Source organism: Crassostrea angulata, chromosome 10 (genome assembly GCF_025612915.1).
Source record: "Crassostrea angulata isolate pt1a10 chromosome 10, ASM2561291v2, whole genome shotgun sequence".
NCBI classification, from domain to species: domain Eukaryota; kingdom Metazoa; phylum Mollusca; class Bivalvia; order Ostreida; family Ostreidae; genus Magallana; species Magallana angulata.
In genome coordinates, this window is record NC_069120.1 from 11579896 (window position 1) to 11594866 (window position 14971).

General features: G+C 34.4%; 1 protein-coding gene and 1 long non-coding RNA gene across 8 annotated transcripts in view; one reads left to right on the forward strand and one right to left on the reverse strand.

The window, feature by feature from the left end:
- Positions 1 to 929: 929 nt before the first annotated feature.
- LOC128167532 (uncharacterized) lies at positions 930 to 6709 on the reverse strand. Of its 2 annotated transcripts, XR_008241243.1 has the most exons (5): positions 6450 to 6709; positions 5167 to 5272; positions 4894 to 5059; positions 2063 to 2104; positions 930 to 1908 (listed from the first exon to the last, which is right to left on the reverse strand). It is a non-coding gene; the product is annotated as an uncharacterized LOC128167532 (long non-coding RNA). The 2 variants fall into 2 exon arrangements; XR_008241242.1 differs by lacking the exon at positions 6450 to 6709 and having other exon boundaries at positions 5167 to 5760.
- A 372-nt stretch (positions 6710 to 7081) lies between these two features.
- Positions 7082 to 14971, forward strand: part of LOC128167517 (deleted in malignant brain tumors 1 protein-like) — a 38247-nt gene continuing 30357 nt past the window's right edge. For 2 of the 6 annotated variants that reach the window (XM_052833277.1, XM_052833279.1), the window contains exons 1-11: positions 7082 to 7221; positions 7641 to 7762; positions 7863 to 8003; positions 8333 to 8514; positions 8674 to 8847; positions 9474 to 9623; positions 11199 to 11420; positions 11940 to 12058; positions 14302 to 14452; positions 14590 to 14708; positions 14795 to 14948. In XM_052833277.1, coding sequence (XP_052689237.1) covers positions 7150 to 7221; positions 7641 to 7762; positions 7863 to 8003; positions 8333 to 8514; positions 8674 to 8847; positions 9474 to 9623; positions 11199 to 11420; positions 11940 to 12058; positions 14302 to 14452; positions 14590 to 14708; positions 14795 to 14948 — 1606 coding nt within the window. In that variant the 5' untranslated portion in view covers positions 7082 to 7149. Of the gene's footprint in view, positions 7222 to 7640; positions 7763 to 7862; positions 8004 to 8332; positions 8515 to 8673; positions 8848 to 9473; positions 9624 to 11198; positions 11421 to 11483; positions 11805 to 11939; positions 12059 to 14301; positions 14453 to 14589; positions 14709 to 14794; positions 14949 to 14971 lie in introns of those variants that run through there. The other 4 variants (XM_052833278.1, XM_052833280.1, XM_052833281.1 and 1 more) reach the window with 3 other exon arrangements.

The window sequence follows — 14971 nt, forward strand, 5'->3', positions numbered from 1 at the left end:
CAGATATAGTTGGCAGTCTCTTTATTATAGTTCTTCTGACCTATCTCGTGATACTCAGGCCAGTCTCTCTTTTACACTGTACTGGGAATCTATAATAGCCAATTTCAACGGGTATTACACATGCACTTCATCCTTTGTTGCATATTTCGATCACTAATACTACTTTTTTGCTGTGGAAGGTGTCATCGAATCTCTTCTTATGGGACAATAATTTCCAACATTGAGACCATATTGCGCTCAAAGAACTATTAACTTTTTAGAGCGGAGGTTGTTTGATGTCTGAAAACGCCAGCCATCGCCTACGATTCGCCTACAACCTCAGGAACTTTCTGAATCCAGGATGGATTTCTGATTCTTTAATTTATTTACCGGATTAAGTTGGATCATCTCTTACAAAGTTCGTGAATTTCCTATCTTTCTTAATTCCTCCTCGTCTACTACTGTCTTTTCAAGGACGTTTGCTTACTCTCTCGGTACTTGATCATGTTTGCCATTGTGTCTGTCCTGTTTTAAGCGATTTTGCAAAATGACAAGATATGTTTTAGAGTGTTTTCCCCATAGCTGACAGTTTTTGTTTATGCAAGACACTACTAGCAAAGGTTTGTCGATGATAGTTGTAGCAGATCATAAACGGATCTGAATATGTTGTGGTTCCATCCGTCAGAATTTGTCTCATTTAAGGGGAATGTACAGTCATCTTGTACAAATATGGACGAAAATGCAAACATTTCTTGAAAAAAAAAAACCCTGATTTGAACCAAAAACTGATCAAAACTTTTGTAAAAAAAAAAAACGGTGCCGGTAAATATGAGGGTTTACATGTAAATGTGCATGCTATACAACTGCAGAGTAAGACTTCCTAAATCACTTAGAACTAAACAGCTGCAGACTTATCTTGAATATTTAAAAATCAGAAGAAAAAACCATGAAAGTGGTTTATTGATGTTTACTCTACAACCATTTATTGAAAAAAAGGTTAAATCTTGCACATTAATGCTGTAGCTTTGTCTCAAAATGGTACCCTTTTTTTATTTTTGTAAATTTAGCATGCCAAACATATAATGTTTTTAAAAAAATGTCCATGCATGTTTTGACGACTGAACCGGGTATTACAAATAAATTAAGTTTTCAGTTTTATTTACGGTAGAACAATAATATGTTTTTAATGATATTCAAAGTATTGCACAAATACATCACATATAAATACATGTGTGCAAAATTATCTCCTGATGATGAGACTCTTGCACCATATAAATAATTCAATTGAATTACAAATTTAAATATCCAACAAGTTGAACTTAACATATATCATTGACTAGAAGCCTAAATTCTGGGAGAAATGAATTCTGTCCTTAACATATTTGATGGTCAAGCTATTTATGTCACTGGACAAAAGTAGAGGATCCTAAACTAGAATATGCATTTTACAAACAATACCCATGTCATTCTTAGAGGCATTTTCAAAAGTCAGTTCATTTAGATCTCAGATGCATCAACATATATATGAAAAAGAAAGTGTCCTTTTCTCTGAACATTAAGTTTAAAAGTTGAAGAAAAAAAAAACAAGTTAAGCTTTATAAGCTAAGTTAAAACTTTTTTTCAAACTATAAATGAGTTTCTTTTAAATTAATAAGCAATCACATTTACAGAAATAATAGAATATCAATATCAAGCAGACATATCAAACAGTTTGTCGACCACTTCAGCTACATCTTGCACAGAGTATTTAATGTATTTCTCTGGATTTTTGGTGAAATTCAGCCGTTTAAATTTGTCCAAAAACATTCTGAAAGCAGGAATGATAAAGTCCTTGTTGTCCTTTTTCATTTGTTCACGTAATTCTGGATCTGGAATAGCATATCTTTTCTGAATTTTGAGAATGTCTTTCAACTCCTTCTTGTTGAATCCCTGAAGGATTATGAGAGAATATGGATAAGAAACGGGAACAATTAGTGGTATACAACTGTTTAGTGAACTATTAACTGATAGAATTCAATATTACATGAGAAAATGTGACATAAATTTATTGTCAAAAATGTACATGTATTCTTAAAATACTCACAGAAAACTTATCTTTGATATTCTGTTTTTCCTTGTCTTTCAGCTGAAAAAATAACCAATATTTACATCACTCTCTTGCACAAATCCATTTCTTGCTTAATTTCTTTTGAAGTACATGTATTACAATGAGCTATTCAAATTAAATTGTTACTGTTATAATCAAACTTAAGTAGCTCATAGTTGATATTTTAAATACCTTGTACAATGATATACATTGTATCATAGCGATTTTGAGGTCTAAACCAGTGTCACCTTTTGACAGTTAAATCACAATCAAATAACTTTTTGAATAGCTTTTCTCGGTCCCTTGAGTTTAAGGTAACAATTATTTCATAACATTTTTATCATTCAATAGATGTATGCCACAATATAATACAAAGTATGATATACTAGTACATGTAGTGTGTAAACTACCTTTTATATAATGTATACTTTGGTAGAAAACAATGAAATTTTTTTATACAAGTTAATTGAAGTTTCGGGGCCTCATTCTCGCCAAATATGAAGGCCCAAATATGGGATAAAGGGTGGGTGTTAGCCAGCCCCTTTGAAAGATATTCCATTATAATTGTATTATACGAAGTTTCCTATTTTCGCCATGCTAGCTAAGCATGTTAATGGCCGTGTAAACCCAATTCCTTTTGAGGGTCGACTGGGCTGTCCCAGGGCCCATCCCCACCAAATAAGAAGGCCCAGATATGGGATACAGGGTGTTAGCCATCCCCTTGAAAGAAATCCCATTATAACTGTATTATACGAAATGTCGCATTTTCACAAGGCTAGGTAAGCTTCTTACTGGTCGTGTAAACCCAATTTCTTTTGAGGGTCGACTGGGCTGTCCCGGGGTCCCATCCTCACCAAATATGAAGGCCTAAATATGGGATACAGGGTGTTAGCCAGCCCCTTGAAAGAAATCCCATTATAACTGTATTATACAAAATGTCGCATTTTCTCCAGGCTAGCTAGGCCTCTTACTGGTCGCGTAAACCCAATTCCTTTTGAGGGTCGACTGGACTATCCCGGGTTTCGATTCACTATAAATCGCTATAACAACAAAAGACAGAGCTGTCCCGGGGTCCCATCCTCTTCAAATATGAAGGTCTAAATATGGGATACATGGTGTTAGCCAGCCCCTTGAAAGATATCCCATTATGATTGTATTATACGAAATGTCCTATGTTTGCCAGGCTAGCTAAGCCTCTTACTGGTCGTGTAAACCCAATTCCTTTTGAGGGTCGACTGGACTGTCCCTGGGCCCCATCACCACCAAATGTGAAAGGCTAGATATGGGATACAGGGTGTAAGTCAGTCCCTTGAAAGATATCCCATTATAATTGTATTATACGATTTTCCTATTTTCGCCAGGCTAGCTAAGCCTGTTAATGGCCGTGTAAACCCAATTCCTTTTGAGGGTTGACTGGTCTTACCCAGGGCCCATCCCCACCAAATATGAAGGCCCAGATATGGGATACAAGGTGTTAACCAGCCCTTTGAAAGATGTCCAATTATAATTGTATTGTCCGAAATGTCCTATTTTCGCCAGGCTAGCTAGGCCTCTTACTGGTCGTGTTCATTATGTCAATGTTTAGGTGAGGTCAGCAAGTAATAATTTTACTATAAAACTGTTTTTTCAATTAAAAATGGAAGTTTATATGAAATTTTGAATTTACGTTTATTAGCATGTGTACGGTAATTTGAATGGCGAACCGACCAGAGAACTCTATTCGCTATTCGAATAATGAATAGCGAAAAGCGAATAGAACTCCAACTTCTGAATGCCGGTGAAATGATAAAATATATCTTATCACGTCTTTCTTACAACATTATTTGAAAAGAACAAATCCGTCGAATCTCATAGCATAGAAGTTAATTGACTTCTTCAGGAATGCCAGTTCAATACAACATAAACACGCAATCGAATGAGTTGACAATCGTTACTAAAGGAGTATAGATACTAGTAGGAGAACAGTCATTACATTTTGTAGAAAACCAAATCTTAACGTCTATTGATTAATGCAGTGGTGAGTCTGCTTCCGAAACCTAAGAATCAATCCTATCTAAACTAATCTAAAAGATCACGGCTTATCCTGCTACTAAAATGAAATAATGCCTTTATTTGCCCGTCGATTAACGGCCATATACATGTACCTGTTGCAGACAAAGGACAACCCCTGTCGTGTATGAGGGGGAGAACCAAAGGCCACTGTGTGTGTGAGAGGAAATGGTGTCTCGCTTGTATTAACTTTTCTTGAAGTGTAACCCCTCCGATGTTTAAATGTATAACATATTATAATTTAAAGTTCACCATAACTTCCGATATTTATAAGAGTAAAGAAGAGTCGTGGTTACATGATAAAGTGACTCAGAAGTGAACGTGCGCCGATAAATATTTGAAGAGAAACTGAAACCCCACTTAACTGTATGAGCTATGTGACGTCAGGAGAAATTACATATGACACACATGATATATTCAAATTTGAATAATTCTTACATTGGCTCGGTGGTTTTAAATACAATTACTTGTCATATCGTAAATTTTGAATTCATTACCACATAGCAAATTCAATTTTTTAAACATGACAATATTCCTATCAGATCCAATTCAGCAGCATCCCCGTCGAACAAGTTTGATCAAATCTGAAGTCCTGCACAACTTTGAGACTTGATATCTCTCGTCCTAATGCACTACTAAAATATTAATGGTTCTACGAGAACGCGAACTCAAGGCTTTTATTCATGTACCTGCATCACGCAACTTTTAGAATTACCGTCGCCCGTGTCATTCGGTAAAGTAAATTAAGGGGGGAGCTTAATGTAAAAGCTTTGACTTACCTTGCTTTCCTCAGTAGGTAGGGAGATCCGTGGTCGACATTGACCGGACTCAGCTGGGGGGACGACAAAGGTGGACGTTCGATGTAGCGCGTCCTCAAATTCTCGCTTATACTGTTTAAATGCAGCATATGGTATATGGGTCTTTTGTCATCGATCGAGTCAGGCACTTGAATTCGAAACATATTGGATTCATAACACATCGCCTCCAGTAACTCAGAGAAAGAGAGAGAAAAATGTAACTTTAATTGTTGAAAAAAATAATGGTAACCATACCGGTATCTCTTGCATATCTATACAGTGCTGCAGTATCCCCGCATCAGGAACTCAGCACTTTGGCTCTTCTTTGGCGCCTGCATTTCACACAACTGGGACTGTATTTCTAGGAAAACGAACACTTGAGAATTCTTCAAAATGTTATTAATAAAAATCGTTGAAAAAACGAATTACATTCCGAAAATTACTTCATCAATAATAAGAGAAGAAAAAAACTGTCGATAGCCTGTAACCGTTTTCTCAAGTACAAAATGATTACCAATTTGCATTGATTTTTGGGATGTTGCAGGACAGTATCCAAACAATACTATTTGGATTAATGATGATCTAAGATATTGTTCATAAATACACAAGTCACGAAAGGACCTTGCAAAAATACAAATAATTTGTCGGGAACTGTCCCTCTACTTCAAGTACTGCACTGGGAATCGAAGATCGTGACGGATTTAAAATTTAGTTAGGAGATGTATTCCCAATTTGTTCCTGTATTATTCTGATTTATAAGCCAGACAAGCTTGTAATATCTAGGCCATTAATATAATCCTTTGTGGAATTGTATTACCCTTTTCGCAAAGAGAATAATTTTAATCGATCTTGTACAAGGAATCAACGTTTGTATTTTTTATGTAACGTGTACAACGCAACATGACGTCGTGAAATTGAGACATTTATTTGGGCATCGAACATTTGGTTACCGTTTGATACTATGAGGCCTCATTGTATAAAACACACCTATATGAAAGCAACACATTCACAAAAAAAGAGAACTGACCCCCCCCCCCCCCGCCCTCCTTTGCCCATGGTTGTTTGCAATAGAACATTTAATGGCGAATCGATCAATATTTTTAGCCAGCATTTGGTAGAGCAGTACATGTTATTCGCTTCAATAGATGAATCAGACTAAATAAAATATTAAACAATGACAGTCTCCTACGATTAATTATATGGCATTGAGTGGATCTTCAGTTTGTAAAGACGAGAGTTTAGCATATCCTTGACTAGGTGAATCAGTATCTATATAAATCTTTATATTTTGACCAAAAAAGTACAGCGCAAGAGCATCAATTTTTAAGATAAGTGCAATGTAGTGTCAACAGACAGACATCCGATTTACAAGACCTAGAGCTGAATAAATTGCCGTTACCAATTAACAACTGGTTATAACACTAGTTTATGGATATTTCCAGACATGCTGTACAAATCTATGTTAAGAAGACCGTATTTCTAACGGATACACCACACAAAAAAGTGAACAGATAAATTTTGCAAAAATATTCACATACCCGTGCTTCCATAAAGATCACACACATTCCATTATCCAATACTCTATCTAAAATAGCTATTGTAAAATCATTATTCATCTCTATTCTGTTTGTCCTCTAACAAAAATCATCTTAGACAGATAAGATTCATAAGATAACACGTTCTATTTTCAGACTGTCTTTTGCATTCACTGCCTAAGATGCGTATTTTACCATAAATGAGCATTATGTAAATATGGTCTTTCCCTTAAATTACTGTAATATGCGTCCAAGAAAGATTTTTTGGACGTCCTTTGTGAAAAGAAGCTAAACTTCGATTACACGCGGGATTTGATTTGCCATTAGTTTTTCTAAGTCATCTATCTATCTTTGTGAAATATATGCATGAGAGGTTGTGTGCGATATAGAAGCATGGATTTAGCTTATTTAGAATGAAAATCCAAAAAATCGGTTAAATGCTCTATGAACTAAATGAACTCGGGAAGGTGAAAATATTGCATAATATTGTTAGACTCCCCCTCCTCTCTCTCTCTCTCTCTCTCTCTCTCTTTCTCTCTTTCTTTCTTTCTCTCTCTCTCCTAAAATTAGCAAAGTGATGGTTATTAGTCAAAATATGATAAACACGCGTTGGTTAAGTAGTTTGGAGTGTCCATAATATGAGGATGTTGTAAAAAACAAACTATACAATAAACACTAGCGTCGCCCTGACCTACAGAGAAGCATGAGACTAACTACTCTATCTGTTCTCCTCATCTACTCGCTGCTAGGGGACGGGATTTGTGCAGGATACGAGGTAACTTCTTATGGGTTCTCTAATTTATCAATTTCGAAATTGATAACTGCATTATAAAATTCTATCATTGAATCGTATTGGGTCTTTCAAATCAATCAAATAAACTACCCAGTTTTAATGCCTTGTGAGAATTTTGGAAGAAAAACATGGAATTGTTTAGCTAAACACAAAGAAGAAAGAAGGAATGATCTATTATCGATAATGTTTTCAAAGTCTTTGATTCTTAGAATAAGATAATATCAAATTAAGTAACTATTCAATGACTTATATGACTTGCACATATGACAAAGCTTCGAATTTCCGATGGTTTCTCCGTTGTAAATTGTGGATGGGATAAAGTACTAGCAACCTCGGCTGTAAATTGAGGATAGGACCCAAGTACTAGAAATCCTTTCTAATCTAATATCTACTTCCTTCAGAGAAGGAATGTTAAGAGCGGAAAAAATAAATTCAAGATCAGGAAAGCAGATAACGCAGGAAATTCAAGCCTGTCCACAGCCGAGCTAAATGTGACGGCACCTGCAACAAAACAAAGACTCAGGTAAAATATTTTTTTTTTAACAGAACCACCCGAAAACAACCGATGAAGACATTCAACAAATCAAACGCAATTAAATAAACTCTAACTTTAATTCATCAAGGTTCGGTAACCATGGCAACCAAACGTTATACAATGGCGGTCGTCTTGAGGTCCATAGAGGTGGTAAATGGGGACCAGTTTGCGATGATAGTATGGACATCGTCGATGGTAACGTGGCCTGTAAACAAATGGGCTACATCAGGCAAGACATATTACAGATTTGTTTCCAATTATATGTTGTTATAAGATCATCTGCAATCATATTATTTGAGAGAAGTAATTTAGGACATGATAATATCCTGGATCCTGGTCTCTGCACTATGAAAAAATGAATATAGTGATCATGAAAATTGTTGCTTCTTTTTGTATTTTTTTCTTTTTTACGTCATTGTACACACTGGTATTAAAATTGCTAAAAGCACTAAAACTGTATACCTGTAAATATTAAAAGAACTTGGGTTGTTGAATAAGATATACTAGTATTCTTAACGATAAAAGCTTATTACCTTAAATGTATTGAATTATTTCTAGGGGTGCCGAAAGAGTATATGACGAGTCTTTCTTTGGATTGGGATCTTGGAAGTCCACAGACATACTAATGGATGAAGTCAGCTGTACTGGAGAAGAGCGGGAATTTTTAGCATGTCCCTACACAATCAATCATGACTGCTCCGTTCATGAATTTGTATCTATTCTCTGCAAAGAAAACACAGGTTATAATATATTAGCATTCTTAGGTACAGAATAAATTTGACAATGAATCTAATTCGTTAGCGTATCTGTTAAGCAACAATTTTATTCCCTCGTCGCATATCTCTAAAGTCTTTTGGGGTTTTCTGTTGTTGTGGAATAAAATGTATATAACAAAACAGGGTGTGACAAGGGCTGGATAGCTGGACCAGAGGGCTGCTACAAGCTGCACACATCTGCCAAAAACTATCAAAAATCCAGTAAGATGTGTGCTGAGGAAGGAGGTCATTTGACCAACATAGAGACCATGACAGAACACAATTTTCTCTCCCTTCTTCTGTACACAGTTGATGATGGTAAGGTTTATATCGTTTTGCTTTAATTGTCAAAAATACCTTTTAGAAAAAAAACCTTGAATTATATTATATGAATTACTAGTTAGTCTATAATACACTTACTAATAGGCTGTACTGGCAAGTTTATGACTAATTTTCTGTAAATCTTTAAAAATTAATTCTTGGTTTTTTATCAGTCTGATTATGAGTTTTAGACTGAACTTCATTTTTATGTATTACAAAACATTCTTAAAATCTACTTTAACCTAAATTCAATCCTGTCAACATGCCTCCGTTTCTTATTCGATTAAAAAATACAAGAAAGGGACATCAGATAACTATGATTTTGACTGAATGAGTTTTAAACTTTATGACAAAATATGAATTGGACTTTCGATGGGTTTGTTTTCTTAAATTATATTTTTGCGAACATTTACCTAGATTTATTTTCCTAATTTGACACATATTTTGGGAGTTATATATCAATTATTTTGTTCATTTTAACAAAACATTTGAAACACTATTTCTTTAAAAAGATCTAAGATAAAGTATATGTTATAAATCAGATATGAAACGAGACATTTGCAAATAACTTTGAAAGATCCAGCTTACGACAAGGAAACAATAAATGACAATGATCTTTCCAGGTACTGACATTTGGATGATTGGAGGAAGACGCAAAAAATCAAAATGGTATTGGGAAAAGTCTATACGCATTCAAAAGGAATCAAAGAATACACAAAGGAAATCTCTACAAACAATCAATTCTGACATGGCTTACAGAGCGTTCTTCCCAGGTAGAACAATTCTAGCTTTTATTGCTTGCAATCAAACAATTTGATGAATTGTAGAGTATGAACAAAGAAAAATTGGATCCTACCGTTTATAAGATTTCCTTCAAGATCTATTCCAGATAATTTACTACCTTGCACAAAAGTTTCAATAAAGATTGATGTGTTATCAACTTGATGCAAAGAAGAGAGGCTTCTTTTGATAATATTTGATTCAATGTCTTAACTTTTAATATCTTTTTAACAATGAACAATTGAAACTTCAACATTAGCAATGATTATGTTCAAAATATGAGTCCAAGACACTGTCCAAGACACGATGTAGTATCGATATCGATGATATCGACGATAAAGTATCGATATCGATTCACTGATTTCAATATAATAGAACTTTAATGCATATGTACACAACTACAGCTGTCCAAATTTAACATTTATATTTAACGTTGATATCGTCTATATCGACGATATCGTATCGATATCGATTCTCTTTGTCCTAAAATGAATTTGTCCATATTTATGTCGATATCGATGTAACGTATCGATATCGAGTTGCATATGTACACAACTACAGTTCTCCATATTTAACGTCGATATCGACGATATCGTATCGATATCGATTTGCATATATACAGAACTTAATCTGTCCATATTAAAGTCGATATCGACGATACCGTATCAAAATAAATTCTATGTTGTTTACAACTTAAGTTGTCCATATTTTATGTCGATATCGTCGATATCGAAGATATCGAATCGACATCGATTTGCATATAAACACAACTGCAACTCAACTTATCTTAACGTCGATGTCGTCGATATCGACGATATCGTAACAATATCGAATGACATATGTACACAACAAAAGCTGTGTCGATATCAATTTGCTTTTCTACAGAATGTAATCAAGTACTTTTGAAAACTGTACCATGCTTATCTTAAGATTTAACTGTCTAGACGATCTCAATTTTATCATTTTACAATCCTTAAAACCCATCATTTAGACATTCTTCTCATTTTTAATAATAAATTTTATAACCGGTGATTTCAAAAGAATTCATAAGAGTCAATATTGAGGTTGATATTGTCATTTTTAAATAATATTGTTATATTTGTTTAAATGACATTATAAAGATCGCTATTGATTAAGATATCGTCATTTTATGTACGATATCGCATAAATAGTTAGCCTGAAAACTTATTAGTGTCGATATCGATGTCGATATCGACCTCAATAAAATTGATTTTGCAACTTCATCAGTGTATGTCGATATCGATGTCAATATCGTTATGTTGTGTACGATATCGTCGATATCGACATTAGGGTTTAGCGTTCTAAAAATTCGACATCGATGTCGATATCGTCATTTTGTTGCCGATATCGTCGATATCAACAACAAAGTTGGTCTTGGAGATGTATGCAAAATATATTCTCTTTCATCTTAAGGTGCAAATCTTATTCGAAAGAAGCATGAAGCATTTGAAAGCAGTATTTCGATTAACTAATATAAAACGTTTTTTTGAAGATGAGTTGTAAGTAAATAAAACTTGAAAACCTGTATAAATGTTCTCTACATTAAGGTTGGCAGCCGACCAATTACAGCAGACAACCGTCCAAAATGAGAGGGGAATACTGTGTTGGCTTAGCCCGTCAGTATCTACACCCCAATGGTTCAGCAGTGTCAGTCCCGTACTACTTCTTCGATGACATTAACTGCAAAACAAATAACAACTACAGGTTTGGGTTCATCTGTGAAAAGCCACTGCAAAAAGGGGACCAGCCAGCCCGAAGACAGGCCGAGGGCAAGTTTCTTTTAATTTTGCCATTTTTTTTCCTGATATTCTTTCTCTGAAGCCTGCCTTTTACATTCTTCATGCCAGAATTTCAAAAAATTCTTTAAAACACTCTTTTTGTCAAGAAATTCAATTTTCTTGAATTGTCTCATCTCCGTTAACTTTTGACAAGCTCTCCACTCTTGTAATGCGTCGTGTAGTAACCATTCCCCCTTCTTGAACTGAGATAGCCATTTCTCGGTTCTTCGTCATGCTTCTCTTACTCGTGCCGTAACGCTGACGACAGCAAAGGTCCCTGGCGTTAGGTGGACGTGGAACGTGATCGGTTTGGATACTGTTCTGTATCTAAATGTGAATCTTCTAGCACAACTGCAACAGTGTCCATCAACAAAGGTTCAAATATTGCTATGGTTAATTTTCTTTCTTATAATCACTTTTCACCCTCTCAATATTTATCTTCTTGTCTTTTACCTCAAAATTGATAATGCTTTATTATTTGTATTGTTCTCTCTATCTAAAAAAAACTAGATTGCTATACTGGGAATGGTGAGTTATATAGAGGGAGTATATCAGAAACAACTATAGGATCCCCCTGCCAAAGATGGTCCAAATCAGCTAGTATCAATGACGTCACTCATCCTGGAAAGGTATAAACAGAAAGTAATTAAAGACTAAAATAACATCACCATGATGCAAAAATACTTCAGAAAATGGGGTTTATGGTCAATTATGTCAAAATCTACTCAATATATACATGAATGCTTTATATAGTGCAAATATATAAGACGTAATGTATTTGTAAAATATGAAATTAGGGTTTTCATGAATACATACATGTAATGAAATTTTGAAACATCAAATTATTATAAAGTATTGAATACTGACAACAATGGAAGCACGATTTGCCATTCCCATTCTGTATATATTTTTAGATCATGATATTGTAATAAAAATAGTAAATGCATGACATTGATCTTAAAGAGGCATGGTCACGATTTGGTCAGTTTCTATATTTTTACTGCTAACAATGCTTTGGTAATGCATTACTAATGATCAAACAAAATGTGTCATTCATAGAGTTATAAGCAAGATACAGAGCTCATTATCCTTTACAGTGTGAACAAGGCTGGCATCGTGTTTTTGTTACCATTGGTCCATAATTCTAGCAAATATTTGTTTTCAAACTAAATTTTTTTTATCTGCTGATTAATTTTTTTAAATAAACATTTCCAAGTGTTTGTCACATTCATCCTTGGTCTAAATCTGGCCCCAGCGTCATCAACTTCTCTCATGGCATTAATTAGCCGCAAGTCTGAGTATTGACCTCAAAATTATGAACTTTTCTTTCAAGATTTGAGTTGAGGACTTATTTATGTGATTTGAAAACTTTGGTGATGATGGGACCTGGTATTTTCTTTTCAACGTTCAAAAAATAAACAAAATCATAACCTGGGCTTTGTTTACATTATAAAGATTTTAAATTGTGAGCTCTGTATCTCGCTTATAACCCTCACATTTTGGTTGATTAATAGAAATGCCTTACTGAAGCATTGTAAACATCAAAAACGGAAAAACTGACTTTGATCAAAAGCATGACCTTTAATGCTTAGTTCTATTACTGAACTAAGGTTGCAATGTGAATTAATGTACTTTATAAATAAAGTAAATTCACCAGTTTAGAATTTTCAAATTTTACAATATTAAACCAATACATACGTTAAATTTTTTTGTAAAGGAAAACATTTTTAAAACCCCCACCGGGATTCGAACTCATGAAGTACATATTCGTAGTGAATCCTCTGACCCACTGCGCTACGCTGTTGAAAATACTTTCGGTAATTATGCTATTTATAAAAATACACTTGATTTTATTGTTTATTTTGATAAACAGAACGTCACAACATGGAAATGTCCTGTACCACCTTAAGACAATCACTTTTTTTTTACCCCTACCTCACTTCTAAAAAGAATTTACTTTAATTTATACTTATGGAACTGGGAATATAATCCCCATAAAACAAACATGCATATGGGATAGGTATAGAGATGTATATCAAATTCAACACGGATTGTTTTGAATTGACATTCATTTTTTTCTAAAAAAAAATATATAACGGCAAGGTGTCGCCATAGACACAGGAGTTTTAAGTACAAACTGAATTTTTCTTGTTCTAAAAATAGCATGTAAACTGACAAAAAAGGATACCTCATTTTGAGTTAAATATTAATGTACAAGATTCAAACTTTTTCTCAAAAATGGTTGCAGAGAGGACACCAATGAACCCCTTCATATTTTTTTCAGATTTTTAAATCTTCAAAATAAGTCTGAATCTGCGCAGTTCGACAGCTGTTTCAGGTTATTAAAAGGCATTGTCCTGTTCTTGTATGCATAATTTGCATACAAAACGTGTAGAATCTCATATTTATTGCTTTTATATCTTTTGGCAACAGTTTTGGTCAGATTCGGGCCAGTTCAAGAAATGTTTACATTCTTATTCTCAAATGTACAAGATGGCCGCACATTCCCCTTAGGGTGTTATGGGACACCTCCATGTAAGGCTTACTCCCTATCGAAATAAACAATAAAATCTAGTATAATTTTATAAATATTATCTTTCTCAAAATTGTTACCTAAAGGCGTAGCGCAATGGTTAGAGTGGCTACTAATCTGTAGTATTGAATTCGAATTCAGTTGGGGCTTTTGTAATTTTTATATTTCCTAAAAAATTAAAACATATTTTGTATATTGTAAAATTTGAAAATTCAAAACCGGTAAAAGTGATTTGTTTATTATGTACTTTTATCCATGTTAATATCGAAAATGTCCCATGTCACCTTAAGATCTGCTGGTAATCTATTAAGTTCAATTTTGACTGATATATGTTTTAAGGGCCTAGGAGACCATAACATGTGCCGTAACCCTGACGACAGCAAGAGTCCCTGGTGTTGGGTGGACGTGGAACGGGATCGTTTTGGATACTGTCCTGTATCTAAATGTGAATCTTCAAGCACAACAACTGCAACAGTGTCCATCAACAAAGGTTGATGAATTACTTTTTCAATGTTAATTTATATATAATAATCATACATGTGTACAAAAATACCTATAACTTGAAGTACAAGAAAATTTATAATTTTTTAAAATACAAAGTATCTGTAAATTTCACTATCTCTGCAGACTGCTATATCAATGATGGAAAGTTTTATAGAGGGTTTGCCAACACAACAGAGAAAGGTTTCAACTGCCAAAACTGGAAATCTAACGGCAGAATGAACCTAACAACTGATTCTGAAAAGGTTACTATTTATAGTTCATCTGGTTCGAAACTCTTACTTTCACCTAACTGTCGTCTATACATTAAATGACTATTTTGTTGTTCCAGGGATTAGGAAACCACAACTTTTGCAGGAACCCTGATGGCGACTCCAGACCATGGTGTTGGGTGAGGTACAATCGAAACGAGTTTGACTATTGTGTAGTGCCTCGGTGTTCTGAACTTGTTACAACAGATCAACCTATCGCCATGACAAGTAAGCGTGAGTGTTTTCTCTCCATTTCT